Source organism: Lolium rigidum, chromosome 3 (assembly GCF_022539505.1).
Source record: "Lolium rigidum isolate FL_2022 chromosome 3, APGP_CSIRO_Lrig_0.1, whole genome shotgun sequence".
Taxonomy (NCBI): domain Eukaryota; kingdom Viridiplantae; phylum Streptophyta; class Magnoliopsida; order Poales; family Poaceae; genus Lolium; species Lolium rigidum.
The window spans coordinates 146,610,692-146,636,251 of NC_061510.1; the positions used below are offsets into that span (position 1 = coordinate 146,610,692).

The 25,560-nt window shown below is 43.0% G+C and overlaps 2 protein-coding genes across 3 annotated transcripts; both read left to right on the forward strand.

Moving 5' to 3' along the window:
- The first annotated feature begins 14,878 nt into the window (after positions 1-14,878).
- On the forward strand, positions 14,879-18,518 carry LOC124702461 (UV-B-induced protein At3g17800, chloroplastic-like). 2 transcript variants are annotated; one of them, XR_007002505.1, is made up of 4 exons: positions 14,879-15,009; positions 16,540-16,814; positions 17,467-18,312; positions 18,349-18,518. XR_007002505.1 is itself a non-coding variant. In XM_047234605.1 (3 exons), the coding sequence occupies exons 1-3, from the start codon at positions 14,899-14,901 to the stop codon at positions 18,248-18,250; spliced, it is 1,170 nt and encodes a 389-aa protein (XP_047090561.1). In that variant the 5' UTR covers positions 14,879-14,898; the 3' UTR covers positions 18,251-18,518. The 2 variants fall into 2 exon arrangements, 1 of the variants encoding a protein (XP_047090561.1); XM_047234605.1 differs by having other exon boundaries at positions 17,467-18,518.
- A 4,976-nt stretch (positions 18,519-23,494) lies between these two features.
- LOC124698372 (rapid alkalinization factor 23-like) lies at positions 23,495-24,101 on the forward strand. Its single transcript, XM_047230853.1, has one exon. The coding sequence runs from the start codon at positions 23,495-23,497 to the stop codon at positions 23,792-23,794; it is 300 nt and encodes a 99-aa protein (XP_047086809.1). The 3' UTR covers positions 23,795-24,101.
- Positions 24,102-25,560: the final 1,459 nt, after the last annotated feature.

The following is a 25,560-nucleotide window of genomic DNA, read 5'->3' on the forward strand; positions in this document are numbered from 1 at the left end:
TAAAAAAGTCTATGATATGCTTGACTTGCCACCATTGAAGAATTGTTATTTGGATGTTAATCTCGCTGATAATGCTAAAAAGAAACCTTTGGGGAAAGTTGATAATGTTCATATTATGGTTAACAATAACCTTGTCCCCGTTGATTTTGTTGTCTTGGATATTGAATGCAATGCATCTTGCCCCATTATATTGGGAAGACCTTTTCTTCGAACCGTTGGTGCTACTATTGATATGAAGGAAGGTAATATTAAATATCAATTTCCTCTCAAGAAAGGTATGGAACACTTCCCTAGAAAGAGAATGAAGGTACCTTATGATTCTATTATTAGAACAAATTATGATGTTGATGCTTCATCTCTTGATGTTACTTGAGATACACTTTATGCGCCTAGCTGAAAGGCGTTAAAGAAAAACGCTTATGGGAGACAACCCATGTTTTTACTCCAGTATTTTTTGTTTTATATTTGTGTCTTGGAAGTTGTTTACTACTGTAGCAACCTCTCCTTATCTTAGTTTTAAGTTTTGTTGTGCCAAGTAAAGTCTTTGATAGAAAAGTAAGTACTAGATTTGGATTACTTGCGTAGTTCCAGATTTCTTTGCTCGTCACGAATCCGGGTCTATCTCCCCGTAGGTAGCTCGGAAAATTACGCCAATTTACGATCATGATCCTCAGATATGTACGCAACTTTCATTCAATTTGAGCATTCTCGTTTGAGCAAGTCTGGTGGCCTAATAAAATCCATCTTTACGGACTGTTCTGTTTTGACAGATTCTGTCTTTTATTTCGCATTGCCTCTTTTGCTATGTTGGATGAATTTCTTTGATCCACTAATGTCCAGTAGCTTTATGCAATGTCCAGAAGTGTTAAGAATGATTGTGTCACCTCTGAACATGTGAATTTTTATTATGCACTAACCCTCTAATGAGTTGTTTCGAGTTTGGTGTGGAGGAAGTTTTCAAGGGTCAAGAGAGGAGTATGATGCAATATGATCAAGGAGAGTGAAAGCTCTAAGCTTGGGGATGCCCCAGTGGTTCACCCCTGCATATATTAAGAAGACTCAAGCGTCTAAGCTTGGGGATGCCCAAGGCATCCCCTTCTTCATCGACAACATTATCGAGGTTCCTCCCCTGAAACTATATTTTTATTCCATCACATCTTATGTACTTTGCTTGGAGCGTCGGTTTGTTTTTGTTTTTTGTTTTGTTTGAATAAAATGGATCCTAGCATTCACTCTATGGGAGAGAGACACGCTCCGCTGTAGCATATGGACAAATATGTCCTTAGGCTCTACTCATAGTATTCATGGCGAAGTTTCATCTTCGTTAAATTGTTATATGGTTGGAATTGGAAAATGATACATGTAGTAACTCTAAAATGTCTTGGATAATTTGATACTTGGCAATTGTTGTGCTCATGTTTAAGCTCTTGCATCATATACTTTGCACCCATTAATGAAGAAATACTTAGAGCTTGCTAATTTGGTTTGCATATTTGGTTTCTCTAGAGTCTAGATAACATCTAGTATTGAGTTTTGAACAACAAGAAAGACGGTATGGAGTCTTATAATGTTTACCATATGTCTTTTATGTGAGTTTTGCTGTACCGTTCATCCTTGTGTTTGTTTCAAATGACCTTGCTAGCCTAAACCTTGTATCGAGAGGGAATACTTCTCATGCATCCAAAATCCTTGAGCCAACCACTATGCCATTTGTGTCCACCATACCTACCTACTACATGGTATTTATCCACCATTCCAAAGTAAATTGCTTGAGTGCTACCTTTAAAATTCCATCATTCACCTTTGCAATATATAGCTCATGGGACAAATAGCTTAAAAACTATTGTGGTATTGAATATGTACTTATGCACTTTATCTCTTATTAAGTTGCTTGTTGAGCGATAACCATGTTTCGGGGACGCCATCAACTATTCTTTGTTGGATATCATGTGAGTTGCTATGCATGTCCGTCTTGTCTGAAGCAAGAGAGATCTACCACCTTCATGGTTGGAGCATGCATATTGTTAGAGAAGAACTTTGGGCCGCTAACTAAAGCCATGATTCATGGTGGAAGTTTCAGTTTTGGACATATATCCTCAATCTCATATGAGAATAATAATTGTTGCCACATGCTTATGCATTAAAGAGGAGTCCATTATCCGTTGTCCATGTTGTCCCGGTATGGATGTCTAAGTTGAGAATAATCAAAAGCGAGAAATCCAAAATGCGAGCTTTCTCCTTAGACCTTTGTACGGGCGACATGGAGGTACCCCATTGTGACACTTGGTCAAAACATGTGCATTGCAAAGATCCGGTAGTCCAAGTTAATTAGGACAAGGTGCGGGCACTATTAGTATACTATGCATGAGACTTGCAACTTGTAAGATATAACTTTCATAACTCATATGCTTTATTACTACCGTTGACAAAATTGTTTCATGTTTTCAAAATAAAAGCTCTAGCACAAATATAGCAATCGATGCTTTCCTCTTTGAAGGACCATTCTCTTTACTTTTATGTTGAGTCAGTTCACCTATCTCTCTCCACCTCAAGAAGCAAACACTTGTGTGAGCTGTGCATTGATTCCTACATATTTGCATATTGTACTTGTTATATTACTCTATGTTGACTATTATCCATGAGATATACATGTTACAAGTTGAAAGCAACCGCTGAAACTTAATCTTCCTTCGTGTTGCTTCAATATCTTTACTTTGATTTATTGCTTTATGAGTTAACTCTTATGCAAGACTTATTAATACTTGTCTTGAAGTACTATTCATGAAAAGTCTTTGTTATATGATTCACTTGTTTTCTCATGTCATTACCATTGTTTTGATCGCTGCATCCACTACATATGTTTACAAATAGTATGATCAAGGTTATGATGGCATATCACTTCAGAAATTATCTTTGTTATCGTTTTACCTGCTCGGGACGAAGCAGAACTAAGCTTGGGGATGCTTGATACGTCTCCAGACGTATCGATAATTTCTTATGTTCTATGCCATATTATTGATGATACCTACATGTTTTATGCACACTTTATGTCATATTCGTGCATTTTACGGAACTAACCTATTAACAAGATGCCGAAGTGCCGGTTCTCGTTTTCTGCTGTTTTTGGTTTCGAAATCCTAGTAACGAAATATTCTCGGAATTGGACGAAACGAAGACCCGGGGGCCTATTTTTCCACGGAGCTTCCGGAAGACCGAAGAACACACGAAGTGGGGCCACGAGGTGGCGACACCACAAGGCGGCGCGGCCCGGGGGGCCCGCGCCGCCCTATGGTGTGGCCCCCTCGTCCGGCCCCGACTCGCCCTTCCGCCTACTTAAAGCCTCCGTCGCGAAACCCCGAGGCGAAAAACCACGATACGGAAAACCTTGCGAGACGCCGCCGCCGCCGATCCCATCTCGGGGGATTACGGAGATCTCCTCCGGCACCCTGCCGGAGAGGGGATTCATCTCCCGGAGGACTCTACACCGCCATGGTCGCCTCCGGAGTGATGAGTGAGTAGTTCACCCCTGGACTATGGGTCCATAGCGGTAGCTAGATGGTTGTCTTCTCCTCATTGTGCTTCATTGTTGGATCTTGTGAGCTGCCTAACATGATCAAGATCATCTATCCGTAATACTCTATGTTGTGTTTGTCGGGATCCGATGGATAGAGAATACCATGTCATGTTAATTATCAAGTTATTACATATGTGTTGTTTATGATCTTGCATGCTCTCCGTTTCTAGTAGAGGCTGCGGCCAAGTTTTTACTTTTAACTCCAAGAGGGAGTACTTATGCTCGATAGTGGGTTCATGCACATTGACACCGGGACGATGACGAGAAAGTTCTAAGGTTGTGTTGTGTTGTTGCCACTAGGGATAAAACATTGGCGCTATGTCCGAGGATGTAGTTGTTGATTACATTACGCACCATACTTAATGCAATTGTCTGTTGCTTTGCAACTTAATGCTGGAGGGGTTCGGACGATAACTTCGAAGGTGGACTTTTTAGGCATAGATGCGGTTGGATGGCGGTCTATGTACTTTGTCGTAATGCCCAATTAAATCTCACTATACTTATCATGTCATGTATGTGCATTGTTATGCCCTCTCTATTTGTCAATTGCCCGACTGTAATTTGTTCACCCAACATGCTTTTATCTTATGAGAGAGACACCTCTGGTGAACTGTGGACCCCGGTCCATTCTTTTAATACTGAAATACAAATCTGCTGCAATACTTGTTTTTACTGTTTTCTCTGCAAACAATCATCTTCCACACAATACGGTTAATCCTTTGTTACGGCAAGCCGGTGAGATTGACAACCTCACTTTGTTTCGTTGGGGCAAAGTACTTTGGTTGTGTTGTGCGGGTTCCACGTTGGCGCCGGAATCTCCGGTGTTGCGCCGCACTACATCCCGCCGCCATCAACCTTCAACGTGCTTCTTGACTCCTACTGGTTCGATTAAACCTTGGTTTCTAACTGAGGGAAACTTGCCGCTGTGCGCATCACACCTTCCTCTTGGGGTTCCCAACGGACGTGTCAACTACACGCATCAATGATCACTTGAAAAAAGTCCATGATTCGTGTACACAATGTCCATAATCACATGTGCAATTGAAGCTGCGATTAAAGGGTGCTTGATTGGTATGAAGTGGCCAAACTTGGTGAATTTGTCAATCAGTTTAGCTTTGGCAAGCCTTCAAAGAAGTCAAGGTTGACAGTGTGCCATACATGCAGACTGTGAAATTGGTAGTGGGTGTAGGCGCCCAGGAAACTCGATGTGCTCGCTTTTCATCTAGTGACAGACGGTACAAGCTGCAACATGATTGACCATATATTGTTTCAGTCCATGCCACGCAAGAGTTTGTATGATTATCTGGTATGTGGCCAACACTCTTGAGTGCCCTTCCCAACCCACTATTGTGTAGAGCTAGCAACATTGTTGCGTGAGCTTATGTGTTGTTGCCTAGCCAAACTCTCCCCTTGAAACGAATGATGCCATCTTAGAGGGAATAACATGTGCATTGAATCCATGGATACTGAGTTCTTCTGGTAGCTCGCTTGCTTTGTCATCTTTTTGGTATCCCTAAATTACTGAGTTCTTCCAGCGGTATCTCTCTTGCTTTGTCATCTTTTTTGTATCCCTCAATTACTGAGTTCTTCTAGTAGCTCTCTTGTCTTGTCATCTTTTTGGTATCCCCCAATTACCGACTCTACCCATCTTGGACGAATGACAGACACTGAATAGGCAGAGTATCATTGTGGCCGTCTCGATAGTGCTTATGCAGCTCTATTAGTGACTCCTTTGTTGTACACAATCCAATACTGCAAGCCCATCAGCCCAAAGAAGGCCTTATGTTGAATGACAATGTCAAATTTGCTCGCCCAAATGTATCAGACTTCGTTGGTCAGTGTGGATTGTGAATGAACTGTGTTGAAGGTAGGCTTTCCATTTATGGATCACCATGAGGATGGTGAAGCACTCCAAATACGGAGAGTTCTTGATTCTTAGGTCCAAGCACTTGCTGAGAAATGTGAATAGATGTCCTTGGTGCATCAGGACAACCCCACTTCTGTTGTGCACGCATCAGTTTCAAGGACGAATTTTTTTGTGAAGTTTGGGAGCGCCAGAACAGGAGCTTGCACCAGCGCCCACTTGATGGCAACAAAAGTTCCACATGAATTGGGCATTCTTGTTGAACAGATTCATGAGGGGACGACACAGGATACGAACCCACACAATTGTTTGGTATTCTCTGGGACGGGCCATCGCTTAACCGCTTCAATCTTTGCTGGATCGGTTGCTACCCCATCAACACTGATGATATGCCCGGAGTATTGCAAAGAGTGCTTCAACACTGAACATTGCGATCCCTTCACAAACTATTGGTGTTGTTGCAACAGAGTGAATACCCCTACTAGGTGCCTGACATGATCTTGTATCGAATTGTTGTACACCAGTATGTCATCACCAAAGACAAGCACAAATTTCCAAATCATAGGATCAAATATCTCATTCATCATTGATTGGAAGGTTGCCAGGACACATATTAGGCTAAGGGGCATGTCGTGAAACTCGTAATGGCCGATCTGGTGCGGAAAGCAGTTTTCTATTCATCGCTCTCGATCAATCGTATCTGATGGTATCCCAAGCTGATGGGGATATGCCTTACAGGGTACACCATGAAGAAGACTCCAGACCAATCCAAAACTCGCCTGGGCTCGCCGAAATATCCAACTGGACTCGCAGAATTCCCAAGATTGCAACTCCAATACATAGTCGACTTGGACTCTACCCATGTAAACCCTAGGTGTCTGCCAATATAGTAGAATGATAGAAATTGCAGTACTCAAGTAGCTAAAATGTTCACATTACCTTTTACTCTTCTTACATCCGATTCTTCAAAGCCATGAAATGCTTAATCACTTGATTATTGTTGATTTTCTTCATTTCTTCCCAACGTTGAAAAGATATTGAATCTCCTCTTTATAATTCATATCTTCCGGGATATCTTGTGGGGATGATTTTCTTTTGATAAGATACCCTTCCATAATGTACCTATATTTGATAACAAGTAATTCAGAATTCTTCTAAGAAAAATATATGTTCATCATGCATAAACCCTAAACGCGCGCAATTTTGATTAGATATCATCTACTAGCAGCAATTTTCGTAACAAAATAGATGATAAACTAGGGATTTATGCTCTGATCTAATTAGACAGTAGACAAAGACATAAGATATAACGACATAACATTTTTTGAGTGGTTATACCCTGATAGGATGAGCGAATGAGTGATGGATTTCCGTTCAGGTGTCTATTTGCTTGGTGATCGCATCGGAGCTTCGAAAGAGCTGTGTTTGCGTGGTGCGTGGGACCATCTCTTCATGTCCCCTTGATCGATTGGATCGATCGATCGAGCGAAGGGTGGAGTCTGTCTAGCTCCGTACGATACGAGAGGGGAGAGGTCTAGCCATGCGGGAAAGGCAGCGGCCGAGTGGCCAGTGCGGAAAGGAAGAGGCCCAGCGCGGGAAAGCCTGGGCGTGGGGAAAGAGAGAGGCCTACCACCCAGTGGCCTCGAGCGCTGATGCACAGCGGGCGTCCCACCCTGATGCACCGGGTTCAACCCACTCTGATGCACGTGCCAATATTTGATGGTAAGTACCACTGAACTTTTTTTTGTCCCATGATGCATGTGCATGTGCATCAGGGCCGGTCCATCGGGCTCCGTCCGTGTGTGGCAACGCACAAGCATTTAAAGTAGTATACGTTTAATGATTACCAGTAGATTAGCGAGTTTCTAAAATCACGGATGAGAGAGCGTGCGATTGGTTTAGGTGGGATCTGCGGATGATAGATGGGCCAGGGAGACAGATTGCTGAGGTGGTATGATGTCTACGGGAGCTTCTATTCTTGTAGACAGTGTTGGGCCTCCAAGAGCAGAGGTTTGTAGAACAGCAGCAAGTTTTCCCTTAAGTGGATCACCCAAGGTTTATCGAACTCGGGGAGGAAGAGGTCAAAGATATCCCTCTCATGCAACCACTGCAACCACAAAGCAAGAAGTCTCTTGTGTCCCCAACACACCTAATAGGTGCACTAGTTCGGCGAAGAGATAGTGAAATACGGGTGGTATGAATAAGTAGTAGCAACGGCACCGGAAAAGTGCTTTGCCCGGGACGAGTAAACAAGCAGTAGTAACGCAGCGGTAGTAACACGAGTAAAAACGAGTAAACAAGCGGCGATAGCGATATTTAGGAACAAGGCCTAGGGATTACACTTTCACTAGTGGACACTCTCAACATTGATCACATAACAGAATAGATAAATGCATACTCTACACTTTTGTTGGATGATGAACACATTGCGTAGGATTACACGAACCCTCAATGCCGGAGTTAACAAGCTCCACAATAATGCTCATATTTTAGTAACCTTTAGTGTAAGATAGATCAAAAGACTAAACCAAGTACTAACATAGCATGCACACTTGTCACCTTCATGCATATGTAGGAGGAATAGATCACATCAATATTATCATAGCAATAGTTAACTTCGCAATCTACAAGAGATCATGATCATAGCATAAACCAAGTACTAACACGGTGCACACACTCGTCACCTTTGCACACGTGCGGGAGGAATAAAACTACTTTAATAACATTGCTAGAGTAGCACATAGATAAATTGTGATACAAACACATTGCAATCATAAAGAGATATAAATAAGCACCTCACTATGCCATTCAACAGTGAATAAGTATTCTGCGAAATATAGCCTAAGAGACCCACACGGTGCACACACTGTCACCTTTACACACGTGGGACAAGGAGTCTCCGGAGATCACATAAGTAAAACTCACTTGACTAGCATAATGACATCTAGATTACAAGCATCATCATATGAATCTCAATCATGTAAGGCAGCTCATGAGATTATTGTATTGAAGCACATAGGAGAGAGATGAACCACGTAGCTACCGGTACAGCCCCGAGCCTTGATGGAGAACTACTCCCTCCTCATGGGAGCGAGCGGCGGTGATGAAGATGGCGGTGAAGATGGCAGCGGTGTCGATGGAGAAGCCTTCCGGGGCACTTCCCCGCTCCGGCGGGATGCCGGAACAGAGACTCCTGTCCCCCGGATCTTGGCTTCGCGATGGCGGCGGCTGCGGAAGGTTTTCCGTATCGTGGTTTTTCGCCTCGGGGTTTTCGCGACGGAGGCTTTATATAGGCGAAGAGGCGGCGCGGGAGGGTCGAAGGGGTGGCCACACCATAGGCCGGCGCGGCCGGGGCCCGGGCCGCGCCACCCTATCATCCGGGGCCCAGGTGCCCCCTCCGGTCCTTCCCGGGTGTTCGGATGCTTCCGGTGAAAATAGGAACCCGGGTCTTGATTTCGTCCGATTCCGAGAATATTTCGTTACTAGGATTTACGAAACCAAAAACAGCAGAAAACGAGAGCTGGCACTTCGGCATCTTGTTAATAGGTTAGTTCCGAGAAAATGCACGAATATGACATAAAGTGTGCATAAAACATGTAGGTATCATCAATAATATGGCATGGAACATAACAAATTATCGATACGTCGGAGACGTATCAAGCATCCCCAAGCTTAGTTACTGCTCGTCCCGAGCGAGTAAAACGATAACAAAGATAATTTCGAAGTGACATGCCATCATAACCTTGATCATACTATTTGTAAACATATGTAGTGGATGCGGCGATCAAAAACAATGGTGATGACATGAGTAAACAAGCTGAATCATAAAGCAATGACTTTTCATGAATAGCACTTTCAAGACAGGCATCAATAAGTCTTGCATAAGATTTAACTCATAAAGCAATAATTTAAAGTAAAGATATTGAAGCAACACAATGGAAGATAAAGTTTCAGCAATTGCTTTCAACTTGTAACATGTATATCTCAATGATAGTTTGTCAACATAGAGTAATATAACAAGTGCAATATGCGAGTATGTAGGAATCAATGCACAGTTCACACAAGTGTTTGCTTCTTGAGGTGGAGAGAGATAGGTGAACTGACTCAACAAAGAAAGGTCCTTCAAAGAGGAAAAGCATCGATTGCTATATTTGTGCTAGAGCTTTGGTTTTTGAAAACATAAAGAGAGCATAAAAGTAAAGTTTTGAGAGGTGTTTGTTGTTGTCAACGAATGGTAGTGGGCACTCTAACTACCTCATCAACCGGACTTTCAAGAGCGGCTCCCATGAAGGACGTTATCTCTACCGGCAAGGTAGATCATCCCTCTTCTCTTTTGTTTACACATGTATTTTAGTTTAGTTTTTCTTTATTTATGGATGACACTCCTCCCAACCTTTTGCTTACACAAGCCATGGCTAACCGAATCCTCGGGTGCCTTCCAACAATCACATACCATGAAGGAGTGTCTATTTGCAAAATTAAGTTGCTTACTGATGAATCGAGCAAAACATGTGAAGAGAATTATTAATGCAAGTTAATTAATCGGGTGGGAACCCCATTGCCGACTCTTTTTGCAAAATTATTGGATAAGCGGATGAAGCCACTAGTCCATTGTGAAAGTCTCGTCAAAAGTAAATGACAAGATTGAAAGATAAAACATCACATACTTCCTCATGAGCTATAAAACATTGACACAAATAAGAGGTGATAAATTTTGAATTATTTAAAGGTAGCACTCAAGCAATTTACTTTGGAATGGCGGAGAAATACCATGTAGTAGGTAGATATGGTGGACACAAATGGCATAGTTATTGGCTCAAGGATTTTGGATGCATGAGAAGTATTCCCTCTCGATACAAGGTTTAGGCTAGCAAGGTTATTTGAAACAAACACAAGGATGAACCGGTGCAGCAAAACTCACATAAAAGACATATTGTAAACATTATAAGACTCTACACCGTCTTCCTTGTTGTTCAAAACTCAATACTAGAAATTATCTAGACTTTAGAGAGACCAATTATGCAAACCAAATTTTAGCAAGCTCTATGTATTTCTTCATTAATAGGTGCAAAGCATATGATGCAAGAGCTTAAACATGAGCACAACAATTGCCAAGTATCACATTATCCAAGACATTATAGCAATTTACTACATGTATCATTTTCCAATTCCAACCATATAACAAATTAACGAAGAAGAAACTTCGCCATGAACACTAAAAGATAAAGCGAAGAACACATGTGTTCATATGAACCAGCGGAGCGTGTCTCTCTCCCACACAAGCATTTATTCAAACAAAAACAAAAACAAAAGCACACGAGACGCTCCAAGTAAAGTACATAAGATGTGGCCGAATAAAAATATAGTTTCAAGAGAAGGAACTCGATAATTTGTCGATGAAGAAGGGGATGCCTTGGGCATCCCCAAGCTTAGACGCTTGAGTCTTCTTAGAATATGCAGGGGTGAACCACCGGGGCATCCCCAAGCTTAGAGCTTTCACTCTCCTTGATCATAGTATATCATCCTCCTCTCTTGACCCTTGAAAACTTCCTCCACACCAAACTCGAAACAAACTCATTAGAGGGTTAGTGCATAATCAAAAACTCACATGTTCAGAGGTGACACAATCATTCTTAACACTTCTGGACATTGCTCAAAGCTACTGGAAGGTAATGGAACAAAGAAATCCACCCAACACAGCGAAAGAAGCAATGCGAAATAAAAGGCAGAATCTGTCAAAACAGAACGAGTCCGTAAAGACAAATTTTAAAAGGGCACCAGACTTGCTCAAATGAAAATGCCCAAATTGAATGAAAGTTGCGTACATATCTGAGGATCACTCACGTAAATTGGCATAATTTTACGAGTTACCTACGAGAGAATTAGACCCAGATTCGTGACGGCAAAGAAATGCAGGACTGCGCGATAATCCAAATCTAGTATTTACTTTACTATCAAAGACTTTACTTGGCACAACAAAACATAAAACTAAGATAAGGAGAGGTTGCTACAGTAGTAAACAACTTCCAAGACACAAATATAAAACAAAGTACTGTAGCAAAATAAACACATGTGTTATCTCCCAAGAAGTTCTTTCTTTATAGCCATTAAGATGGGCTCAGCAGTTTTAATGATGCACTCGCAAGAAATAGTAGTTGAAGCAAAAGAGAGCATCAAGAGGCAAATTCAAAACACATTTAAGTCTAACATGCTTCCTATGCATAGGAGCCTTGTAAATAAACAAGTTCATGAAGATCAAAGTAACAAGCATAGGAAGATAGAACAAGTGTAGCTTCAAAAATTTCAGCACATAGAGAGACATTTTAGTAACATGAAAATTTCTACAACCATATTTTCCTCTCTCATAATAACTTTCAGTAGCAACATGAGCAAACTCAACAATATAACTATCACATAAAGCATTCTTATCATGAGTCTCATGCATAAAATTATTACTCTCCACATAAGCATAATCAATTTTATTAGTTGTAGTGGGAGCAAATTCAACAAAGTAGCTATCATTATTATTCTCATCAGGTGTAGGAGGCATAGTATAATCACAATAAAATTTACTCTCCATAGTAGGTTGTACAAAAAGACCACTATCATTATAATCATCGAAATAGGAGGCAAAGTATCATCAAAGAAAATTTTCTCATCAATGCTTGGGGGACTAAAAAGATCATGAAAACCAGCTTTCCCAAGCTTAGAACTTTCTATATCATTATCAACAATGGTGTTCAAAGCGTTCATACTAATATTACTACCAGCATGCAAATAAGATTTCATAGGTTTTTTAATTTTCGCATCAAACAATCCATGTTTTAAATCAGGAAATAGAATAAGAAGCTCATTGTTGTCCATTATGCCAAACTAGTGTAAACAAGAAACAAAAAGATGCAATTGCAGGATCTAAAGGAAATAGCTTCGAGCACAAACACAACGGCGCCGAGAAAAACTGTTACACAGGAACCGGAGTATGAGTGCCTTTTTACCTTTCCTCCCGGCAACGGCGCCGGAAAAGTGCTTGATGTCTACGGGAGCTTCTATTCTTGTAGACAGTGTTGGGCCTCCAAGAGCGAGAGGTTTGTAGAACGGCGGCAAGTTTTCCCTTAAGTGGATCACCCAAGGTTTATCGAACTCGGGGAGGAAGAGGTCAAAGATATCCCTCTCATGCAACCCTGCAACCACAAAGCAAGAAGTCTCTTGTGTCCCCAACACACCTAATAGGTGCACTAGTTCGGCGAAGAGATAGTGAAATACGAGGTGGTATGAATAAGTAGTAGCAACGGCACCGGAAAAGTGCTTTGCCCAGGACGAGTAAACAAGCAGTAGTAACGCAACAGTAGTAACGCAGCGGTAGTAACACAGTAAAAACGAGTAAACAAGCAGCGATAGCGATATTTAGGAACAAGGCCTAGGGATTACACTTTCACTAGTGGACACTCTCAACATTGATCACATAACAGAATAGATAAATGCATACTCTACACTTTTGTTGGATGATGAACACATTGCGTAGGATTACACGAACCCTCAATGCCGGAGTTAACAAGCTCCACAATAATGCTCATATTTTAGTAACCTTTAGTGTAAGATAGATCAAAAGACTAAACCAAGTACTAACATAGCATGCACACTGTCACCTTCATGCATATGTAGGAGGAATAGATCACATCAATATTATCATAGCAATAGTTAACTTCGCAATCTACAAGAGATCATGATCATAGCATAAACCAAGTACTAACACGGTGCACACATCGTCACCTTTGCACACGTGCGGGAGGAATAAAACTACTTTAATAACATTGCTAGAGTAGCACATAGATAAATTGTGATACAAACACATTGCAATCATAAAGAGATATAAATAAGCACCTCACTATGCCATTCAACGGTGAATAAGTATTACGCGAAATATAGCCTAAGAGACCCACACGGTGCACACACTGTCACCTTTACACACGTGGGACAAGGAGTCTCCGGAGATCACATAAGTAAAACTCACTTGACTAGCATAATGACATCTAGATTACAAGCATCATCATATGAATCTCAATCATGTAAGGCAGCTCATGAGATTATTGTATTGAAGCACATAGGAGAGAGATGAACCACATAGCTACCGGTACGGCCCCGAGCCTTGATGGAGAACTACTCCTCCTCATGGGAGCGACGGCGGTGATGAAGATGGCGGTGAAGATGGCAGCGGTGTCGATGGAGAAGCCTTCCGGGGCACTTCCCCGCTCGGCGGGATGCCGGAACGAGACTCCTGTCCCCCGGATCTTGGTTTCGCGATGGCGGCGGCTGCGGAAGGTTTTCCGTATCGTGATTTTTCGCCTCGGGGTTTTCGCGACGGAGGCTTTATATAGGCGAAGAGGCGGCGCGGGAGGGTCGAAGGGGTGGCCACACCATAGGCCGGCGCGGCCGGGGCCCGGGCCGCGCCACCCTATCATCCAGGGGCCCGAGTGCCCCCTCCGGACCTTCCGGGTGTTCGGATGCTTCCGGTGAAAATAGGAACACTGGGTCTTGATTTCGTCCGATTCGAGAATATTTCGTTACTAGGATTTACGAAACCAAAAACAGCGAAAACGAGAGCGGCACTTCGGCATCTTGTTAATAGGTTAGTTCCAGAAAATGCACGAATATGACATAAAGTGTGCATAAAACATGTAGGTATCATCAATAATATGGCATGGAACATAAGAAATTATCGATACGTCGGAGACGTATCATGGTACTAGTAGTGGATAAATAGTTGATTTCCATGGAGATGAGATAAAATTGGGATTATTTTAACGAAATACTGAGGTGTTTTTGGACAAAGATTTTTGGCTCTTAAGCACTATTTAAAAAAATAAAAAATCACATTTTTGTGTTTTAAAAATATAAAAAATATATCATGGTGTAGCCAATGAATTATTCCATAAATGTGCCAAATTTCAATTTCAAATACAAAATATTCTGGGCTACACAAAAATGACAAATGTGTGAATCTAAGTATGCATATTTCAAAAATCTCCCAATTTCAACAGATTTTGTCTTTTTTTGTAGCCTAAAAATATAAAAGCTTTCATATTAAAAATGTACACACTTGTAAGTTACGCCATTTACTATGTCCAGTTTATGTTTATATATTTTTAAAACAAATATATACTGTATGATTTTTCATTTTTTTTAAAGCAGTAGGATCACTGGTGCCCAAGAGCGAGAGACATTTTTCAGGTATTCTTGGGTTATTTTTATTTGTGGGTAAAACGAAGGAGCAATTGGACGGAGATCTGGGGATGCCTTGGGAATTTGCCTTGACGTGAGGTGCATTGGGAGCCACTCGCAGCTTGACGCGTGCCGCCAGCCGGCAGCCCCACTACGCTCCGCTGACTGCACCCGGCGTTATCCTCATCTGCAGCTTCACCACCACCTGCTCGCCTCCTCCTAGCCCCATCCCCAGTGGAGTATGGCCGCCCTCCGCCCTGGCCCCCGTGCCGCCATCGGCGACATCCGATCGGCCGCCGTCTGCCGCGGCTCCTGCCGGCCCTCGTACCTCCCCTCCCGGAGCTGGCAGCAGGTTGTTCAACCTCCTATTCGTTTTTTATCCTCCTGATTTTGGTGGGGTTTCGATGAGTCTGATTTAATCAGGAGGAACTGATGCTTTCTCCTGTGTTATAGGATGGTAGTTGCGCTTTTCGTGGGTTGTTTGGGAGGGTATTTGCTAGTGTTCTTGGGCCCGAAAAGTTTTTTTAGATTTCAATTTAGCAAGGCAGACGGAGAGGGATGATCGGAATTGAGGTGCTTAAGCTATCTTGCAGTCGATGGGTTTTCCCGTGTTTCAGAATAAATTTGGTTACTTGTTAGACTAGGAAATTCTCTGGGTTCTTGGCGACTGGTTCAGATGACAACACGCCAGTACAGCGTAAAGATATATTTTTTCACTGCTGAAGTAGGGCATTTCAAATAGAATAGGAACTCTCCATGATTTGCAACAGCTTTTGTGCGGATATGCATATTTCCTTGACTTATGACCGCAATATACACACTCCAGTATTATTCACTAGATGTATGAAAATAAATTCAAAATTACTGGCTTATGTTAACTGTTCAACTTGACATAGTCGAACAAACAAGAGTATAAGTATTAAGACAACAACGAGTGTTGGTGGTAGCTGGTAAAAGAGTTTACCTTATTGATTCTGTTTTATGTTGCTTTGAAGTAGTGACACCTCATATTCAGCAATGTTTACATTACTGTTAAAAGTATTTTATGATACTAAAAGTAAATTTAAGTTTATATGTAAACCATCGCACATGTCGTTCCTGTGTTTTGGGTATTCAGCTTCTTTGCTAAACTACAGATGTAAGAATCAGTATCACAGGGCAGTATATTTAGTGATCGGCCATGTAACAAAACTACATATATAGGATTTTATGAGAGTGTCGTGTAAGCCTGGCTTTAGTGGCAGTGCATCACAAACCTGTAGTTCTTTTAATCAAATTGTTCCCTAAATATGTAAGAGTGTGAAACTGGTCTTGGTCTGCAGTTGTGAGATACAGGTTCTCACTGAGTCTGCAATTCTGTAAAATTGGTCTTATCTCTAGTTTTGTCATAGTGAAACCCTAAACATGTAGTTGTAAGGAATGTACTCAAATTGTTAAGTTCTCCACTCTTCGGCTCACAGCCGTTCATGAATTAATAAGGCTTGCTTGGTTTGGTGCCGCATGTTTGTAAAGCCAGAAAATGCTTAATCTCATTAAAGAATGTGGTGATTTGTTTTTTGGAAATTGCCAGAACAAAAATTTGGAAAGCATCTTAGTTTGGTAATTGATTCTCTAGCAACAAAAGAGAAAATATTTTGCGTTGCCAAAATTTGGTAAGAAAACTTTCCAGTATCCTATGTGGCACTGTCCCAATCCAGTTGGAGGCCAAATTTCCTTGGTTTGCGAGCATTTTTGGCAAGACAATTTGGGTCTTAAACCAATTATGCCCTTAGTTCTTACTGACTTTAAGTTGATTCATCTCTTCTACAGTAGTTTCGAACTTGTCATTAAATTATAAATGTGCAGGACTAGTGATCACAGCCTTATCAACTTTGAAATGCAGGGATATGTGTTGAATCGTAAATCCAAATGCATCTCCAAAAAGCTGCTTACTACAATTACTGGTGCAAAACCTGATGAATCTGAATTTGATAGCGTTGATGCACCACTTGAGCCCCAAACATGGGAAGGGAGCTTCTTGTGTGGCTTGTTGAAGAGCCAGCCTCACATTTTTCTAGTTGCTGCAGCAAAGCAACTTCAACAAATGTGTATTGAAAGGAAAGACACTCTGACCCGCTGGGAACATAGTATCGGCTCTTCCGAGGACTGTCTTCACAGGTTAGTAATATCTGCATGTCCTTTCGGACATATATTTGGTCGCAGGCTCTCAGCCTCTGAAGAGTTCAACATGCTGCTTTCGTATTTTTCCCATTATTGCTCCGTGTATATTTCCAAGATTTAGTAAAATAGAGTGTGATGCTGTCTTGCAGAAGAATGACAAACACCACTAGTTCGACATGACCTAGTTTATTGTACTAATGAAGACATGAAGTACTGCCAAATTAGATAGACCATCTTTAGTCGTAACCTACTTGCTTTGTGGCCTTTGTTATAGTAGGGAAGGAACACTCAGAGAATACAGGTGGCTGAAATCCGGAACAGGAAAGGGTATCACACTATCACTAGAGGTTATACGGTGGGAAAAGAAACCTGTATAAGCTAATGGATTGCCTAGTATTCTTAGTGTAGACTAGGTATGGGTCATTGTTCTATGCTAAACTAGTATATCTAACTGAACAACAGTGATGTCCTATCTTCATTGAGGAATTCTGTCCACATGTATTCATGAGCTAGATAGTTCAGATTTAAAACCAAGTCCATTCCTGACATGGCAAACATTGCCAAACCTGCAGCCTTTTTGTCTTTTGACTTTTGGTGTTATATTTGTATCTGGATAACTGATTATATTGTTGGGAACCATAACAAATAGGAGGATCGCCAAAATGAAGGAGCATGAGTGCAGGACTGCTATTGAGGATGTCATGTATGTGTTGATTGTTCATAAATATTTCAAGATTGAAGTTCCAATGGTTCCGAATCTATCAAAACTCATCAGTAATAGAAGATTACGTATATGGCCACCAAGGGAGGCAGATCTTGAATCCATTCATGGACCTGAGGAGTTAGGTCTAATTAGGGAGCACTTGACCAACATTATCAGATGGGTGCACAGGAATGGTCCAAAGATTAATCTCTCAACACTTCGGGTGAAAAGACTGCAATTAGGTCGGATCTATTCTGCTTCAGTAATGTATGGATACTTCCTCAAATCTGTCACTGTAAGGCATCGTTTGGAGCTCACTCTTGCTCGGCCACACGAATTTTTACAACCAATTCAGTTTCTCAACGCACAACTTGCAACCACCCAGAAACAAGAAGAGAAAGAGGCCGTTTGCAGTTCTGCACAATCATTGTCTTCTTCAAAACCAAGTTCTGTTGTTGATCTTCACGACTTGAAAAGTTACATAATGGGCTTTGACCCAAAGACCTTGGAGTTATGTGCGAAGCTGCGCTCAAGCGAAGCTTCTAATCTTATCGAGAAGCACAGCCAGGCACTTTTCGGAGAAAATGTAGGTTCCACGGAGAATGATGAGGCTGTAATACTTGATCCGGCGTCCCTGAAAAGATTGCTGCTTGAAGCCATTGCATTTGGCTCCTTCCTTTGGGATGTTGAAGATTATGTTGATGAGATATTCAAGTTTCAGGATAGCTGAAAATATGATTTCCAGAAGATTCCTGAAGTCTTGTATACAAAGCAAGCTGAAAGAAGAGTTTGCAGAAACTTCCTGTGTATACTCTAGGAAATTAGCCTCAGAAACTTCCTGTGTATACTCTAGGAAATTAGCCTTATTCTGTGCATGTATTTCTTTACCCCCAGATTGCTTCCATTCTCAGTGAGCCTGGGTTCTTACTCACCCAAAGTTTTAGGACCTGCAACGAGCGAGCTAGGTATAATCCATAGTTTGTTGTTGCGTTTTTTTCTCTCCATGAGGTCTTGTGAATCCACATATATTTTATGATAGAAACATACTTGTAAAGATTCAAATTACCAGTAGATGTACATTGTAGAATAGGATGAATCTGTACATGCAAATTTGAGGCCAAATAACTATCAAAAGACAAATGGTGCAATATGTGCCAGTGGACATCATGTTCTTTCTGCATGGCGAGATAATGAACTTATTTTGTCATGCAACTTTTAATGATTTTTTTACAAGTATTTGCATCAATTGCAAAAAAGATGGTGCCAGCATAAGCTTTAGAGCTAAGCCAGGGCACCCAAAGGGATTTAGGATGCATCGGACGTTTGACCATCCCCAGCTGCGCCCCTAAGCCTTTTTCATCTGGCTCGGCCGTCTAATATGTTGTCCGACGCCTCGAGCCCCCATTCGCGCTACACAGGGGACGCTTCGGGAACGCTAGATAGAATGAAAAGCTGTGTCGTGAGTGGCGGGCTAGCCTTGTTAGCGACACAAAGGCATGCACGCGGGGTTCGTTGCCTATCTCTGGTCAAGCGGCGTAATGGCGGCGCAACTTTCCCAGCGAGTCATGCAACTTTCCCCAGGCCGCGCAGCAAGGAGTCACGTTGCGCACGGACGCGTGGCCATCCGGGCTGGAGTTAATTGCGACCAACCTCTCCTGACTGCTTCTTCTACCGCCGCTGTATAAAAGAAGAACACGCCTTCTCGGCGATTCCACACCATTCACGCCGCTCCTCTCTACACCTCATATCGATCCGCGAGCCAGGCTAGCCATGGTAGAGCCGCCTTGTCATCCCAAAGCAGGAGGTGAAGGAGGAAGAGGACGGGCTGGGAGCGCTCCTTCGCCACCAGCTTCGTGTCGCAAGCAGACGACCCTGGCGACACGCAGAGATTCAACGCAGCGTACATATTGTAGTTGAACGACCACAACACATGGGAGATCAACATCGAGGACGTGATCGTCATGTCCATCCGCAACAGTGGCATGCCGCTCGTCAACCTCATGCGCGACGATGACGAAGCTGGTCTAGCGGCGCGGTAAAGGACAAGCTCGCTGACGCGCTGCCGACCCTCGCGCCAAGCCGTTACGCCAACGAGGACTACAACTTCTTCCGGTACTAAGATCGCTCCGGCCGCCACAAGCACCGTTAGTTTATTTTAGTTTAAATTTAATCGAATTTCATTTAAATTCTTGTAATATATAACAAATTTAACTGGATTTAAGTACTTTTTGCTTGAATTTGAATTTCTTAAATTTCTGTTTAGGAGACGCGGCTGAAAACAGACGCACCTCAAAAAAGGCATCACGCGACGACGTCTCCTAAAAGCTCGAACCAGCGACGCGCCTGGAGATGCTCTTAAAAGACTGAGTACCAAAGTACGACGCCTTGCATCATTATTTCGGGGAGCATAAGGTTGGATGCCTGACATATTAGACTGCATAATTGCAGGCTCAGATTTTCACCAAGCATACTGTCAAACCGGACAACCTATACCTTCTCGTGACACATTCGTCTAATAACTCGTGATACAAAAAGACGACACTCCTGAGTGGAGCAGCAAGCAGCAACACTGTGGCTTGTTGTTCGATTATTCAGTTCCCCAACCCAGAGAGAGTAGGGAGGAAAACCGTAACAAAGAAAACAAAATCTCTAGGTAAGGGGCCAAACCTATCGTCTGAGCGAGGAAATCCATAACAAAGAAAACACAATCTCTAGTTAATACCCAAGGCCAAGGGGCCAAACCTATCGTCTGACTTCCCTAGGGCCTCGTTCGGTTGTTCCCTTCCCCGAGGGGATTGGCCGGTTTTCACGGGGGTTAGCACGGAGGGGATGAAAACTCGGCGGAACCAAATTTGGGCGTTCGGTTATGCCCGGCCGGGCTTAATCCCTGGCCCAAAACCCGTCAAAACCATCAATTACATGGGGGTTAAAATAATCGTGTCTCCACCCGTGGATGAAATCCCGAGAGGCGACAGCGGAGAGACACAGCGCTGAACCAGTCGGGCAGATTGGGCGGCGACTTTGGTTGGAGCCGTCTCCGGCGTCGCCACCGTCGGCGACCTCTGCCGCCCTGGAGCCTAGTCCCCTGCATCGACCGGTTCGGCAGCAGCCCGTCCCTCCCCTGCATCCGGCGGCGGTCCGCCCTGCGAAGCTAGAACGTGATTGGCATTCGGTTCACGCAGTCGCCGGCGTGCTCGCCGTTCCCGCGGCTGTCGTCCACACCGAGCTCAGCGATGTTGTCCATCATGATCTACATTGTTCACTCGCTCACCCAACTGAAGCAATCGACCGGCATCGGCCAGAATCGCTGCCGCCATCGTCATCTTCTCCATCTCCGGCCCCGGGCGCCGTCGCATCGTGATTCGCGAGGGACGGGTCGGGCCATCGCTGGTGGTGTTGGCACTCTGCTGGAAGGGCACTGGGCTGTTGACGGAGCGACAGAGGAGGGGGACATGCGCCCGCTGCCCTGGATGGCGTCGCGGTCATGACGGCGAGCGAGACTAGCCTGGTCCAGCAGCCTTCCTTCCTACCATCCGAACGACAAAAGCAGGCAGGGGCTAGGTGGTATGGCAAGTTTTAATACCTGCAGGGATTTGGGTGTAGAGACGGGGTTCACCCGATTACACGGCGTATTAATTTCACTCGTGGATTACTTCCACTGCAACCGAACGAGGCTTAGGGTGTTCCCGTGTTGGGATCACACAATGCCTGTACATCTGTCTATCTCTACAATATGAGACACTACATATAATAGTTTGCTCCGTACTTATATTCAAGAGAGTGGGATATAGTGCGACTGATCTCAGGACCACATAGCGCGTGTTTGGTAGCATGCAAAAGGTTTACCATGCTCCATAAGACTTCCGATTCAGGTCCGCTGGAAACGTCTGAATTGACCGTTTTCTCACAGGCACCCCCGTTGGCACTGGGGGGAAAACATGGAGCGTGTGGTTCCTTTAAGGATATGTTCTGCTCACGCTCTTTAATCACATTCACCTCTTCTATTCTAATTAACACAAAGGTGCCCCAATTAAAAGTAAGCTTTATAAGAAAAAGATACAAACGATGATGTGAGTTCATTCCTACTTGTAGTTTTCTATTTATCGGACATAGACGAATAGATATGTATCTCCGTAATATTCTGTATATGTTCATATGTGTCATATTGTACTACACATGTTCATGTGTGCGGGTGTTTTGTTCAACCTCTTCCTCACCTACCCTCTCGATTATTTACTTCGTGAGTCTACCGTTTGGTCATAAGGTGTACATGAAAAATATATGGATCGATGATGTGGTTCCATGAGGTTGTTTGGTCATGAGGTGTACATGAAAAAGATATGGGTCGATGATGTGGTTCCATGAGGTTGCGGTTTCGCAGCCGACCCTTCCAAAGATTGGTATCATCTACTCCAACCTCCGGTGCATGAAATTGGGTCTTGGGGTGATGATCATAGTGTCCATGCGAAATATCTACCCGATGGTTATCAGTGCCGATGATGGTGGCTCATGTGGGTGTCGTTTCTCTTTTTGGAGGCGTCATCATGGATCATGTCCTCCTTCAGACCGGGTTCTAGATGAAAATCCATGGCATGGCTCGCTAGTCTGGATGGTAGTTGTGTTCCGGCGTCATTTCCTCCTTGGAGGCAGTTTCTTGGGAATGTTTAGCCTCATTGCCGCAATTGTGTGGTCCAAATTATCATTCTGTGAAGTGTGGTCTAGCGGTCATGTTCTGTCGATCTTCCCTTGGTGCTCATGTCATCACCTGCCATCCGTCTACTTGTGGGTTTCTCTTTTGGCAATAGTATGGCATCCTTCGAGCCAAGGGGGAGCCCTGGGGTCCCCTCTTTGCACGATAAGAATGGATCGTAAGGTGAGGTTACTCGTCCTTGGCTGAAGTAGATGTGGGTTTGATCTTCCGGTAGTGGCCTCCATAATGATCATGCATTTGCCTTGACTTGGATCAGAATTTGTTTCGGCCGTTTAGGGCTTCATGGACTCTTAAGTCATTCATTTTTTTTTATTTTTCTTTGTTTGCTTGTTATGTGCTATGTCTTGTACGTTGTTCTCTTTAGCTAGTGTTTGTTTTCACCCTTCGTGTCTTTATCTATAAAATGAGACCAAAGGAGAGTGGGGTTTATGCTCTCAAGAAGGCATGTTTCCTCTATGTTAGAAATCCAAAAATAAAAATGAGTTACAAACATAAGAACTATAGTGTAGATATTAGAATGAGTCATGTTCTAGCAATTTTTGTGAAAAAAATGAATTTATTTGCAGTCAAAGTGGGAGCTAGCATTTGTCTATGAGATTCTATGACTTGTCGGCCCAAATGAGTAGAATGATTCAACGATTTTGCTAAGTAGAATCTATAATTTTACGGTTCTAAATGTTAAGATTCTACGGTTTGCGATCCTACCATAGAGGTTCCGATCTGATTAAAAATTATGATCCTGACAACATTGGGAGCTAGAATGATATTTTAGGATTTGAAAAAGGTGAATTGACTCTTCTTTTGCATTGCTCGCAATGACTTTTAATTTTCACGAAACTCAGAATCTGGAAACCGACTTGAGTCATTTACATGTGAGATCTTGTTTAAATTTCTATTTTTCAACAAATGCGCAAGCATTTTTTTTAAAGGAGCATGTGTTTTCCAGTTTTTTAATCTTAGTAGGAGAGCTGCTAACTCATCGAGAAAGTTTAAACTGATACTCTGTGCAGAACGCGTCCAAAGTCAGAACCAACGGTAAAAGGAGAAAAACCCAGAAGCTGGTAAACCTTGAGCGATTCCCTCTTGTTGATATTTCTTCCCTCCGTTCCCACAAGGACACAGGTGCCACAACCGGCTGCACTGGCACTGCATTTAAGGCCACCTCCACACCTACATCCACTCCCTCCCGCAAAGATCCAGAGCGACAGGACAGTGAGTGGCGCCGCGAGAGTGAGAGAGATCTCAGCCGGCCCTTCTCCGGCAATGCCTCCATGGGCAGCATCGCTCGTGCTGCTGCTGCTGCTCATCCTCCTCCATGGGAGAGGAGGCCATGGCATCAACCTGGACATGGGGGCGGAGGTGCAGATGGACTCGGTGGCTCACCGGATGCTGCTGTCGGCGGCGAGCAGGGGGTACATCAGCTACGACGCGCTGAGGGGAGACGCGGTGCCGTGCTCAAGGCCCGGGGTGCCCTACTACAACTGCAGGATCAGCAAGACCGCCAACCCGTACACCAGGGGCTGCGAGAGCATCACCATGTGCAGGGATGCGGAAGGTAATTGATTAGCAAGCTGCTGGATCGAGTGGCTTCTTTGGATTGTACTTCTAGTCTTTTTTTTTTTTGGTATTTTGCTGGATCAGTAAGTGTGGTAAAGCTTTATGGATGAATTTTACATGCTTAAGGATCCCCACCTCGCTTTTTTTTAACATCGTGTGGAGGTGAACATATGTGTCAATGCATTATGTATGTAACGAGATTGGGTTCCAACTTTCAAGTTATATGTAGATCCTTGGACTGTGTCTGGGTGAGGTGCCACTGTTGATGAAACAATGCCAATTAATATTAAATTAACTGTCATAAGGGAAGAAAGATAACACTTTTACTTCCTAAATTTGGTGTGTTTCCAAACTTTTGCCTTGGTGAATTAGCCAGGGATGCTTCGATTTGCGATGGAAACTTCAAGACACTAGAGGTGTTTGCAAGTTCACTAATCGCAGAAAAGACTGATGATATAGCCTTCTTAATCATCGTATTATGTTTCTTGGGAGGAAAAGAACACTCAGTTTTATTTGAATTGCTTAAAATTCATCTCTGAAATGGTGTCCGGCGGTGTGATGCACTTTAAGTAGCTTACCTATCAAGCTTAGAACGACGAACGAGCAAGGCTAAAAAATCGATATCTTTCATTACAACTGCATAACTGGCTTTCTAGTGCTCATCAATTCATCATTATATCCTAAAAGTTTTGATCTTACATAGCCTAAACACTAAAGGATTAAGATATCATCATTTGTTTTCATCAAATAAGATTCAACATTCCATATCAAGTTTTAAGATAACCGATTGTGCAAAAGGTTAAGCCGACACATTTCCATAATGGATTAAACAATAACCAAATTTCACTTGAGAACGACAGTATCCAGAGCCGCAGATAATAGTTAGTAGTATAGTCTCTTGTGAGAGAACATTGGTTGTACCAATATTATAGCACTGATTTGGTGCTCAGTCCAAGATTATAACCTTTTAAGGGAATTAAGATGCCAAGAGTCAAGAATTGTGGAAACATCACGGTGAAGTAGCTGCTACAAATCCCATCGATATTTCAGCTTCCTGAACCATCGAAAAAGGAAGGCAGAAAATAAGCCTGTACCTGACTAGCTGCATCCTGAAGTTGCCGAAAACTGCCTTCTTCAACTGAATTATCAGAAGAAAGAGACGACACGAAAGAGCATCCACCCCTACTGATGTGCCCAGTCAGGCAGTCATAGTATAACCTAACGACCTTCCATGCTTATTTTTCCTAAGCCCTCTATTTCAACCTCATAGTTCTCACGAAGTCCGGAGGATATGAAGCTCTTCTAGTCAATGTTTGTTGACCAAGTTGTTCTTTATCATTTATGGGCTGACCCGATTATTGCACTGCACTCGTACAAATTAGTCGGATAATTAAGCCACAAGGCAGACAAACATGCTCATAGCATGCCTAGAGTTTGCAGGAGTGGGAGGTATTCGATCGCGCGCACCCATGATTTTTTTCTCCAACCGTTTGGTTCTGGAGGAAACGGCGCGAAGCTCTGCTCTGTGTTTCAACCAGATGACATTTTGGTCCATGGTGAAGTCAGAGGCGGAGAATATCATGATGGTCGGATTGAAGGACTAGCAATGGAGGTTCCAGTCTATGCACTGTTGAGGAGCTTGCTTGGTGTTCCGGACTCGCAGGTACAGTATGCAAGTGGGGGCGACAACACGAGTGAAGTTCAGAGTCTTACATTTCAGGGTGAAAATCCAAGGTCTGACCTTAATTGGTTGTGCCTAGCAATGGTCTTGT

Excerpts from the sequence above, each read along its gene's own strand:
- LOC124702461 (XM_047234605.1), top strand. The coding sequence starts at position 14,899 with ATGGCCGCCCTCCGCCCTGGCCCCCGTGCCGCCATCGGCGACATCCGA. Across the intron at positions 15,010-16,539 it reads CCTCCCGGAGCTGGCAGCAG|GGATATGTGTTGAATCGTAA; the intron begins GTTGTTCAACCT and ends TTTGAAATGCAG. Across the intron at positions 16,815-17,466 it reads TCCGAGGACTGTCTTCACAG|GAGGATCGCCAAAATGAAGG; the intron begins GTTAGTAATATC and ends CATAACAAATAG.
- LOC124698372 (XM_047230853.1), top strand. The coding sequence starts at position 23,495 with ATGCCTCCATGGGCAGCATCGCTCGTGCTGCTGCTGCTGCTCATCCTC.